The sequence below is a fragment of the Schistocerca cancellata genome, chromosome 2, assembly GCF_023864275.1.
Source record: "Schistocerca cancellata isolate TAMUIC-IGC-003103 chromosome 2, iqSchCanc2.1, whole genome shotgun sequence".
NCBI lineage: Eukaryota > Metazoa > Arthropoda > Insecta > Orthoptera > Acrididae > Schistocerca > Schistocerca cancellata.
This window is the reverse complement of record NC_064627.1, coordinates 974,000,258-974,012,974: the sequence shown is the minus strand read 5'-3', so window position 1 is coordinate 974,012,974 and position 12,717 is coordinate 974,000,258. Positions and strand designations below refer to the sequence as shown.

The window sequence follows — 12,717 nt, the reverse complement described above, 5'->3', positions numbered from 1 at the left end:
GGAAAAAGTTCAAGGCACTCATAAAATGCATTTTAGACAGGTATGTGCCGAGTAAAACTGTGAGGGACGGGAAAAACCCACCGTGGTTCAACAACAAAGTTAGGAAACTACTGCGAAAGCAAAGAGAGCTTCACTGCAAATTTAAACACATCCAAAACCTCTCAGACAAACAGAAGCTGAACAATGTCAAAGTTAGCATAAGGAGAGCTATGCGTGAAGCATTCAATGAATTCGAAAGTAAAATTCTATGTACCAACTTGACAGAAAATCCTAGGAAGTTCTGGTCTTATGTTAAATCAGTAAGTGGATCGAAACAGCATATCCAGACATTCTGGGATGATAATGGCATTGAAACAGAGGATGACACACGTAAAGCTGAAATACTAAACACCTTTTTCCAAAGCTGTTTCACAGAGGGATACCACACTGCAGTTCCTTCTCTAAATTCTTGCACGAACGAAAAAATGGCTGACATTGAAATAAGTGTCCAAGGAATAGAAAAGCAACTGAAATCTCACTCAACAGAGGAAAGTCCACTGGATCTGACGGGATACCAATTCGATTCTACACAGAGTACGCGAAAGAACTTGCCCCCCCTTCTAACAGTCTTGTACCGTAAGTCTCTAGAGGAACGGAAGGTTCCAAATGATTGGAAAAGAGCACAGGTAGTTCCATTTTTTAAGAAGGGTCGCTGAGCAGATGCGCAAAACTATAGGCCCATATCTCTGACATTGATCTGTTGTAGAATTTTAGAACGTTTTTTGTTCGCATATCATGTCATTTCTGGAAACCCAGAATCTACTCTGTAGGAATCAACATGGATTCCAGAAACAGCGATCATGTGAGACCCAACTTGCTTTATTTGTTCACGATACCCAGAAAATATTAGATACAGGCTCCAAGGTAGATGCCATTTTCCTTGACTTCTAGAAGGCGTTCGATACAGTTCCACACTGTCGCCTGATAAACAAAGTAAGAGCCTACGGACTATCAGATCAGCTGTGTGGCTGGATTGAAGAGTTTTTAGCAAACAGAATACAGCATGTGTTCTCAATGGAGAGATGTCTACAGACGTTAAAGTGACCTCTGGCGTGCCACAGGGGAGTGTTATGGGACCATTGCTTTTCACAATATATATAAATGACCTAGTAGATAGTGTCGGAAGTTACATGCAGCTTTTTGCGGATGATGCTGTAGTATACAGAGAAGTTGCAGCATTAAAAAATTGCAGCGAAATGTAGGAAGATCTGTAGCGGATAGGCACTTGGTGCAGGGAGTGGCATCTTACCCTTAACATAGGCAAATGTAATGTATTGCGAATACATAGAAAGAAGGATCCTTCATTGTATGATTATATGATAGCGGAACAAACACTGGTAGCAGTTACTTCTGTAAAATATCTGGGAGTATGTGTATGGAACGATTTGAAGTGGAATGATCATATAAAATTAATTGCTGGTAAGGTGGGTGTCAGGTTGAGATTCATTGGGAGAGTCTCTAGAAAATGTAGTCCATCAACAAAGGAGGTGGCTTACAAAACACTCGTTCAACCTATACTTGAGTATTGCTCATAAGTCAGATCCGTACCAGGTCGGGTTGACGGAGGAGATAGAGAAGATCCAAAGAAGAGCGGCGCGTTTTGTCACAGGGTTATTTGGTAAGCGTGATAGCATTATGGAGATGTTTAGCAAACTCAAGTGGCAGACTCTGCAAGAGAGGCGGTCTGCATCATGGTGCATCTTGCTGTCCAGGTTTCGAGAGGGTGCATTTCTGGATGAGGTATTGAATATATTGCTTTCCCTTACTTATACCTCCTGAGGAGATCACGAATGTAAAATTAGAGAGATTTGAGTGCACACGGAGGCTTTCCGGCAGTCGTTCTTCCCGTGAACCATACGTGACTGGAACAGGAAAGGGAGGCAATGACAGTGGCATGTAAAGTGCCCTCCACCACACACTGTTGGGTGGCTTGTGGAGTATAAATGTACATGTACATGTACAAGAGGAAGACCGAGAGACAGATGGCTGAAAGGAGTAGAGGAATGCGTCCAGAAGAAAGGAGAAGACTGGACCAAGGTGAAGACGGAGAGATGGTGGCAAGATAGAAGACGATGGAGAGGCTTACATTCCATACAGACCTGGCCAGAGGCTGAAAACTGTCCAAGCTGATGATGATGACCACAGGAATTCAAAAATTATAGCAGAAATCCAAGTGCTTTCAAATTGAAACTGAAGAGTTTCCTCATGGATCACTCCTTCTATTCTGTCAAGGAGTTCCTTGAAAAATTAAGCTGATTCTTATGTTTTATTGTTGATTGCTTTTACTTAAACTTATGGCTTGGCTTTTTTTGGCTTCACAAATATTTTATTTTATGTGTTATTACTTTTATGTTGTAATTTCATGTACTGACATGTTCCATGAGCTTGGAGATTTGCTCCTCAATTTTGTCCTACAGAACTTGACATGTAAATAAATAACAGCACACCCAACACCATATTCATCCAGACAGCTGTAATTGTACGCAAAGGTACTGTCACGAAGTTCCTTGTGAAGGCTGAAAAACTTATGGTGATATAGCGAGTCTGGAGTATTGTCCTTAGGAAGTGAATGAAGTCCTCGGTGAACTCAGGCCACCACACGCCAAGGTGGTGAAGAGTTCACACCTATCAGGAAAATGGCAGGTAGCATTAAGTTAAGCTGCCGGAGTAATAGCCGAAAGCAAACTTCAGGAGATAACAGAGAAGAGGGACACATTCCATACTGGCAGTCAAAGTAGTCATTGAAGGAGGAGGAATGGGATAGGTGGACTGACATGGCAAATTGCATGCATATCTGCTGAGGAGAACATCACCTCGGTATGACAGTGGTAGCTTGGTAGCATCTGCATGTAGACTTTCAAAGGGGCTGGTGTAAAAAGTGTCAATGGCCAAATGGATGCAACAATAGTAGATTGTATTTAGATGGCATAAGATGGACGGATGTGCAGATTGTAACACGTTCGTATTTTATGTATCCCGCTCGATCGGGATCTAATAGCAGCCCAAATGAATAATTAAATAATGTGACCGTGTACCTAATGGGGCTGGCAATCGGAATGGACTGCTACGGAGTTGTTACATTCCATTTTGTCCTTCTCAAATGCTGTAATAATGAAATGTCTGGTGACAAGAATAACACCAACACAGCTTCACTATTCAAGACCTATATTCGTCTCAAAAACACAAGAAAAAAGGAGACAGCCACTGCCTTCGTCATACACTTTTAATAACGGCTAATCTCAGCACAAGCTTCTTCGTTATTCATATTCGTCACACGCTGATACAATCACTGCAATCCAACACTGCAATCCAACACTGCAAATCCAAAATAATGCCGGCGAGGTAGACGCGAAATCAAAATAACGGCACAGAAATATCACCGATCACTCTCGTAATTATACTTTATCACTTTCCCGTATTATTCTAACACAAAGGGGTTAAACCCCGGCGATGGCCACTCCCTTTGTCGGTAAACCTTGCATTACAACAACTGCTAGCTTCCGCACAGCTCGGCCCGCCACCCGGGAACTGACTCCACTCACACTCGCTCTCGCAACCCGACACACTATCGATTGTTTGCCCTGTCGACCTGTGCCGAGTGCAAACTTATAGTAAGGGCCTACGGACCCCTTACAAGATGCATAAGCGAAACACCCATAGTCTAGTTTCGAATGCACAAGAGATAGGTATAGCCAGAGAAGGGTGATCCAATCCACTCCCCATGAAGTACCACTTAGGACACGTAGGGCATTGAGGGACCAGATACAGCGGGTGGTCAGATAAGAACCAAGAAAGTTTTGTATTAAGCACGAGCCCCAGGAATTTTGTAGCTTCAATGAACAGAAGAGGAACAGGCCCAAGATGTGTCAAGACAGTGGTAGAAACCCAATGCACCACCAGAAATTCACACAAACAGTTTTGTCAGTGGAAAAGCGAAATCCATGTCAATGCTCCACGAATAAATATGATCGAGCAATGCTGAAGTTTCTGGTCCAGGTGACAAGTCAGTGGAGAACTGCAATAGATTGCAAAATTGTTGAAAACAGGGAAGCCGGAGATGCTCGGAGGGAAACAGGCCGTAATAGGGTTATGGCAATAACAAAGAGGACGACACTCATGAAGGAACCCTGTTTTCCTAGATAAAGGTGTCCAACAGGGTGGAACACACATGGACCTTGAAAGCTCTGTCTCTTAAAATTCCTGAAAGAAATGGAGCAGGCGGCCTCGGCAGGCCCACATGTGGAGTATACAGAGGATTCCAGTCCTCCAGCATATGTCACAGGCTTTCTCCAAATCAAAAAACATGGGCACAGTCTGGCATTTCTGCAGAAAACCATTCACGACATGGGTTGACAAAGTGACAAGACAGTCAACTGCAGAACAGCATGCTCAAAATCCACATTGTACGGTTGTTAGTAAATTGCAAGACTCAAGCCACCATACCAGCTGGTTGTGAATCATATGTTCCATCACCTCGCTAACACAGCTGGCGAGAGAAATGGGGTAGTAGCTAGAAGGAAGTTGTTTATTCTTACTGTGCTTAGGTATGGGTATGACAGTGGCTTCATGCCAGCATCTGGGAAATGTGCCCTCTGCCCAGGAGTGATTGTACTTATGAAGGAGAGTGCGGGAGGATTAGGATGAAGTGAGAGCATAATCTAGCACCCTCATAGTAAAGGCAGCACTTATGATTCTGAGGAGAGAAGGGTATTGCTCGAACCTCCTCCACTCACTTCCTATGGAGTTAGAAATCTCCACAAAATAATAGTGCAAGGTGTTGGAGATAGCAAAAGGGTCCACTAATACATTATCTGCTACTGTCCCGCTGGAAATATGGAAAAGGACCTTCGTTCCAGAGAGCCATTGGAGGTTGGCCCACACAACGGTAGAGGGAGTGGAACTGTTAAAAAAAACAAGTAAATGAAGTCCAGCTAGCTTTTTTGCTCTCCCAAAGATCGCAACGACACCGTGCATGCAACTGTTTATAATGAATACGGATGACTGTCATAGAATGACGGTTAAAATGCAGAGCGCATGAATTGCATCGCAGTGCACCTCACTTCATCCAGGGACTGGGACATGGTACGATAAAGATGAAGTGTGAGGACTGGAATGTTCTGCGGCGGTAAGGAGAAAGATCATAAGGTAGTCTACCTTGTCATCAAAACTGGGGAAATATTTATCGAAGGTGGCCAGGGAGGAGTAAAGCCTCCAGTCGGCCTTAGAAGGCTGCCATTTGGGTGTGCACATAGATTTGGTAGGAGTGAACAAACAGATAGCACACGGAAAATGATTACTTGAGTACATGCCAGAGAGAAAGGATCACTTGAGACGACGGGCGAGCTAGGTAGAGCAGAAGGAGATGTTCAAATGAGAACAGGTCTGCATGAAGTCTGAAAGAAACATGGATGCTCCCATGTTAAGACAAATGAAGTTAAGTTGATTGAGGTTAGCCAAGAGGGCACCTCTGTGACATGTTCTGGGAGTGCCCCAAAGGGGATGGGGGACTGGGGGATGGGGGACTGGGGGATGGTGAACATTAAAGTCACAGGGCAGAAAAAAAAGGGGTGGGGGTGAGGGAGTTGCCCAGTAAAGTGGAGGAAGTCTGCCCTCATGACAGCAAATAATGGAGGGATGTAAACAGTACAAAGGTGAAGTGAGGAAAGAAAATGAGAACTGTAACAGCTTGAAGCTGGGTAGCCCCAGAAATGATTTGACTATGAATATCATCCTGGATGAGCAGCATTACTCTGCCATGAGATGGAATGCTGTCCTTGGGAGGAAGGTCAAAGTGAACTGGAAAGAAATGCAAGAGGTCAAAGTGATCATGACGACACGATTTCGTTTCCTGGAAGCAGAGAACAAGGGGATGCTGCAATTCCAAGAGTAGCCGTAATTGTTAGATCTAAGGCCGTAAACATTCCACTGGAGTGATGTTATGATGGGGAAAGGGAAGGAGGGAAAACAGGAAGGGGTCTCACTTTTGTGGCTGCTGAGTGCCAGTCTACGAAGTCTCTCTTGCTACAGGGTGCAGAGGATGGAGGATCCTGCTCCATGAGATCTACAGAGGTGTAGGCATTCTCCCTCTGCCGGTATGCAGAATCCAGTGCAGAAAAATGGTTGGCTTTGCGCACTGGTGACACAGAGGTCAGCCGGGTGAGGGTAGAACGTGATGACACTGTTAAAGAGCATCTCAGAGTCAGCAATGGGGAAGACCATTTGCCTTTGTTTGATTTCTTGGAGCTTTTGCAGTGGGCATATAACTATTCTGATATTTGTTGGCTTGAGGGACATAAAAAGTCATTGTGGCAGTATTTCTTTTGTCTTTTTCTGGCCTGATGGCTGTAGCAGGTGATTTTGCACTGTGACACAAAAGTTTGGTTGCTTGTTACACAGCTGGAGGAGAAGGAGACAGGGAAGCTACCGTGACACTGGGCGATTTTACAATCATGGAGCTGAATTTGAGGTCGCATGTTTGCATGGAAATGTCCTTCATGGAACAAGATGTAGCAAGAACAGTACTGTAAGTGCCGGATGGTAAAACACAGGGTTTTCAACTAGACAACAACTTGTGAGTGACCGGGTAAGGCACTTTTTCCTTCAGCCGGATCTCCTGGATGGTCCACTCATCGAGATACATGGGATAATCTCAGGAGGAGGCTGCATCATTATCGTTGCAATTGATACAGTAAGGAGAAGGAGGTGGGCAATCTCCATTGTCATCCTACCACAGGTTACACATTTGGCCAGGTGTTGACAGTACATTCGAGTGTGGTTGTAACAATGATGCTGGTAGCAGCGCATCGGGTTCCAAATGTATGGTATACTGTGCTAACATCATAGCCTACTTTGATCTTTGATGGAAGCACTACTCTATCAAACGCGAGAAAAAGAGTGCGGGTAAGCACTAAGACTGCATCTACCTTTTTCATTACCTGATGGATTCCAATGACACCCTGATCAAAGAGGTATGTTTGGATTTCTGCCTCGGTCAGACCATCGAGCAGCCTAGTGTAAACAACACCATGTGAAGAATTCAGCATTAGATGGGTTTCAACACAAACAGGATAGCCATGCTTGAGAATCAGAAGTAGTATCCAAAAACAAAGTGCCATTGCATAAACGGGGGCAGGATTTAACAGGGCCAGCAAATGCAATGTCTTTCTGAATAATACACGGATTTACCATAGCAAAGGACAGACTGTCTTTAGTAAATGCTACCACGAGGAACCGTGGTGCAACTGACAGGGTCTTTGAATCATTAGCCTCCTTCCATTTATGTTTAGTAGATGTACACTGTGAAGATGATGTTCGTCTTACTGCGAGAAAATTCTCCATGATTTCCAGTGTCTCCGATGGCATGCTCCTTCCATCTGGGTGCCCCCTCAGATGCAGGCGCACATGCATTAGGTGATTGTTCACACATCAAATTACACCTTCTGAACACCTGACAGAGGGGCCAATTGGCAATTTTGGGAGGTAATAGCTAAGGCAATCGCCCCTCCCTGTGCTTGGCCTGTACCAAGGGGTACACGTGAAGCGTATCTGTCAACCCAGGGTTGGGAATTACGTGTTACCTAATCACCTGTTACACGTCAGACACTTGCACAGAAAGGAAGAAGAAGAAAAAGAGAAACACCAAATGCCTAAGTGGAGGAAGGATAGGAGAAGGGGAACGAAGGGGAAAAAATGAAAAAACAGTGGACAGACTGTTCTGATGTCAGGCTACTGAAAATGCAGAACACATTCCCAAAAACATCCCAAACATGTTCCCAAGGGAAGGTGAAAAGAATAGCAAGAGGGTAGACATCCAGCATGGAAGGGAAAAGATGCTGCAGAGGCTGGAGCTCCATGGTAGCCAAGCATAAACTCAACAAAGATTGGTGAGCCCCCTGGAATGAGATTAATTCACTGATCATTTTCTGTACCTTATATTTTTCTATTTACGAACTTTCCTCAACTGCATCACTGAACAATGATGGCACCCAAGATACTCACTGGCCTGATGCAGTCCCACTTTTATTTTTCTGATGATGGTACAAGTAACTATTAATGATTCTATTTTCTAGAATTATCAACTTACTTGCACTTCTCATTGCTTCCACGAAAAGAAGTTTGCTCATCACCATTGGAACGCACATTCTCATTACAATAATTAACTTACATGGAGTTTTATATAATTTACAACATTTTGCACAATCACTCATTGAAAGAAGAGTTTCATTAAAATATCTCAATATCCAAAAAAGGCACACCGCAATCGATAATTGTTAGAGGGCAGCATGTAAGTTGCACAGTTCCAAGGTGATCTAATCATAGATTAGATAATAAAGATTCTACTGAAACAAGAAAATTATTGGATTTTCTGTTGCCTATTGTCTCAACATAGTCACAGGAGGAAAACTTTTATCATAAAAACTAAATGAAATTGTCTACTTACCACTAACACATCCTGCATGAAAAGACCTTCATAATAAATACCATCTAAGGTAACAATCAATCCACACCCGTGTTTCATATTATTGTTCCAAGTTCCTAGGTATTTTTCACCTAGAATGGAATTCAGAAAGATCACAATAGTGAATGACTTTTTTTACCTGTAATCTGAAAAAGCTTACACTTAACCCTTTAACTGCTCTGGACGTGTTAACAAGTGAGCCTTTGTAATTGTCCCAGTGTGCTCTGAACGTGTTTACGCGCGCCACGTTCAGAGTACCAGGTAGGAGGAGGACTGGTGGCATGTGTAAACACGTTCAGAGCACACAGGGACAGGTACAAAGGCGTGCGCGTTAACACGGCCAGAGCAGTTCAAGGGTTAATATTTATGTATCAAGAGCAAAAATGTGATACACTCTGGAGGGTACAGCAGACTTCAGACAGAAAGTGAAGTTAATGAAAGATTAGCTTTTCAATCCATGTAAATAAAATTGTAATAAAAAGTCAAATTCAAGTGCTTACACGTTAAATGAGAGAGTGAGAGAGAGAGAGAGAGAGAGAGAGAGAGAGAGAGAGAGAGAAATTTATGAACATGGTGCAATTGGAATTCTGCACATAAATAATATGTCTTTGATAAAATTAACCCACTTACAACATATAAGAAATCTGCATACATGTAATCATTTTGCCACCCAAAATAACAGGTAATGAACAAAACGTGACATCAAGATGAATAAATACGATGTGCTCTGATGCATATGCAAAATTTCTTCTTTCCTTATAGTATACTCATTAAAAAAAAAAAGTCATGGAATGGCAAGGAGCTACGTATGTTTAACTCACATTAGGTTTCTTTGTAGCGGTCATGTATTTTGTGTATGCATACTTGCCTCAAGTCCCTTGGGAGCTTGTTACGCAAAAAAACACACTGACACATTACAAATCCAGGTGTCCACCGTGTGGCATGCAAGATTATTTCTTGCACTGAAATCGGTTATTTTTATAGTGATAAGTGCTTGACTGACTGCTAATCCTGCTATAGTACTTGTACATATAGTAAAACCAAAATGTTCCTATGAGTAAAATACAAGAAATATTTCATCTAAACTGAAACTATGAAAATAGAGTTCTAGGACAAAGTTTTACTGCAAATAATTGGCATTAACCCAATTCACAATTGAAAACACTCTTAAAATCTAGTAGCAATCAATTATTCCTGCCGTAATCATCGATGTAAACTAACAGAAGACAAAAGTGTTGGACAGTATTACATTTTTTTCCACTCTTTTACAAACATTTCTTGAAGTTACATAAAAAAATCTTCTTCCCAATTTGTTTACATAAATTATCCAATTTGACATTGGTATCATTGCACAGTAATTTTTAGCAAGTAACTGACCATGAGTGAAAAATGTGGGAGCTGTTGTAGGATGTAAGCAATGAGATTTCTTGTAAATTGTGCAGTAAGTGGTTTCACTGGTATGAAAGCTGTGAGGAGATCAGTAAGGCAATCAGAGGGTTTCTGTTCTGGCACTGCATCATACAGTGAACGAACATATTGATAGAAGAACAAGAAAGATCAATCTATGGCCTTCACACACAGCTGAAAGACATTAGAAATGAACTATGTCATATTAGGAGGGGCAGGAGGTTGGAATCAATTCAGGAAAAAGAGAATGCACCCAGAGCTTTCACCAGCTGTCACGGCTGAGTGGGGAAGAGCCTCACGTAGAATTAGATAGAAAACATGCAGCAAATTTCAGCTTTAATTACGAAATTTAAGTTAGAGAGAGCTATTGAGGAGGAGGAGGAGGAGGAGGAGGAGGAGGAACTATGCTGGTAGTAATCATCAATGAGGTGTAGGCCACAGTTCCAGGAAACACTAAGTACAGAGTTCCAAGTCACCAGTATCTTCAAATCTGATACTGGATGTAATTGTATGGCAGAAGACCTAAGCCCTAGGTCCCAGGGGATCTAAATAATGATAATGAATTGACAAGGGTGAATGAAGTAGTAACAGTGGGCAGGGCTGGGATCATTCTGGACAGGAGTAGGTCATACAATATAGGTGGTGGCTTGGATATGATGGATTTTAGCTTGCTACACTATTGTGCACTTTGTTGTATTTACATAATGATCAGTCATGCATCAGCAATATCTACAAGGGAAACTTCCCAAAGCATCCCCCCCCCCCCCCCCCCCCAGATTTATTGGTAAGCTGGGCCAGTCGTTGCCCCTCAAAAACTGGACACAGATCAAGCATGAAAACAGGAAGAAGGTGTACTAAACTGTGGAAAAAGAAGCAAAAAAGAAACAGTGAATGGCCCAAGTTCAAAATGTGCAACATAAAACATATTTGTAAAGCCATGGCATCTGTGAAGGGGGAGATCAGTATGCAAATTTCCAATGTGCTCTATATTTTCTCTTCACAAAATTATGAAATGTCTATCCAGTTATTGACATGTCTGTTCGCTGTGTTCAAATTTGCGACTGTGTCATGGTGTAACATCTGTTTGCAATAGCAGGGTGTAAGGAAGGGTCCTCCAGACATACTCATTACTGCAGGCTCTGCATTGGGCACTCTTTTATTCTTGATTTTGATAAATGATTTACCTTTGTACTTGTCAGCAAAGGACATGTTGTTGTTGTTGATGTTGTGGTCTTCAGTCCTGAGACTGGTTTGATGCAGCTATCCATGCTACTCTAACTTGTGCAAGCTTCTTCATCTCCCAGTACCTACTGCAACCTACATTCTTCTGAATCTGTTTAGTGTATTTATCTCTTGGTCTCCCTCTACTATTTTTACCCTCCACGCTGCCCTCCAATACTAAATTGGTGATCCCTTGATGCCTCAGAATATGCCCTACCAACCAATCCCTTCTTCTTGACAAGTTGTGCCACAAATTTCTCTTCTCTCCAATTCTATTCAATACCTCCTCATTAGTTATGTGAACTACCCATCTAATCTTCAGCATTCTTCTGTAGCACAACATTTTGAAAGCTTCTATTCTCTTCTTGTCTAAACTATTTATTGTCTATATTTCACTTCCATACTTGCTTACACTGCATACAAACACTTTTAGAAATGACTTCCTGACACTTAAATCTATACTCGATGTTAACAAATTTCTCTTCTTCAGAAACGATTTCCTTGCCATTGCCAGTTGACATTTTATATCCTCTCTACATCGGCCATCATAACATTGCGGATAAGCTACAACCCTGTCTCACTCCCTTCCCAACCACTGCTTCCCTTTTGTACCCCTCGACTCTTATAACTGTCATCTGGTTTCTGTACAAATTGTAAATAGCATTTCGCTCCCTGTATTTTACCCCTGCCACCTTTAGAATTTGAAAGAGAGTATTCCAGTCAACATTGTCAAAAGCTTTCTCTAAGTCTACAAATGCTAGAAATGTAGGTTTGCCTTTCCTTAATCTATTTTCTAAGATAAGTCATAGGGTCAGTAGTGCCTCATGTGTTCCAACATTTCTACAAAATCCAAACTGATCTTCCCTGAGGTCACCTTCTACCAGTTTTTCGATTCGTCTGTAAAGAATTCGTGTTAGTATTTTGCAGCCTTGGCTTATTAAACTGATAGTTCAGTAATTTTCACATCTGTCAACACCTGCTTTCTTTGGGATTGGAATTATTATATTCTTCTTGAAGTCTGGGGGTATTTCACCTGTCTCATACATCTTGCTCACCAGATGGTAGAGTTTTGTTAGGCCTGGCTCTCCCAAGGCTGTCAGTAGTTCTAAAGGAATGTTGTCTACTCCCGGGGCCTTGTTTTGACTTAAGTCTTTCAGTGCTCTGTCAAACTCTCCGCACAGTATCATATCTCCTATTTCATCTTCATCTACATTCTCTTCCATTTCTATAATATTGTCCTCAAGAACATCGCCTTGTACAGGCCCTCTATATACTCCTTCCACCTTTCTGCTTTCCCTTCTTTGCTTAGAACTGGGTTTCCATCTGAGCTCTTGATATTCATACACGTGGTTCTCTTTTCTCCAAAGGTCTCTTTAATTTTCCTGTAGGCAGTATCTCTCTTACCCCTAGTGATATGTGCCTCCACATCCTTACATTTGTCCTGTAGCCATCCCTGCTTAGGCAGTTTGCACTTCCTGTCGATCTCATTTTTGAGACGTTTGTATTCCTTTTTGTCTGCTTCATTTACTGCATTTTTATATTTTCTCCTTTCATCAATTAAATTCAATATCTCTTCTGTTACCCAGGGATTT

The 12,717-nt window shown here is 42.1% G+C and overlaps 1 protein-coding gene across 1 annotated transcript in view; it reads right to left on the bottom strand.

Annotated features, from left to right (window-relative positions):
- The window catches only part of LOC126162943 (alsin), a 206,215-nt gene that overhangs the window by 55,680 nt on the left and 137,818 nt on the right, over nucleotides 1-12,717 (bottom strand). Inside the window, exon 7 of the mRNA XM_049919775.1 lies at nucleotides 8,480-8,589. Within this exon, the coding sequence (XP_049775732.1) occupies nucleotides 8,480-8,589 (110 nt within the window). The remainder of the gene's footprint in view (nucleotides 1-8,479; nucleotides 8,590-12,717) is intronic.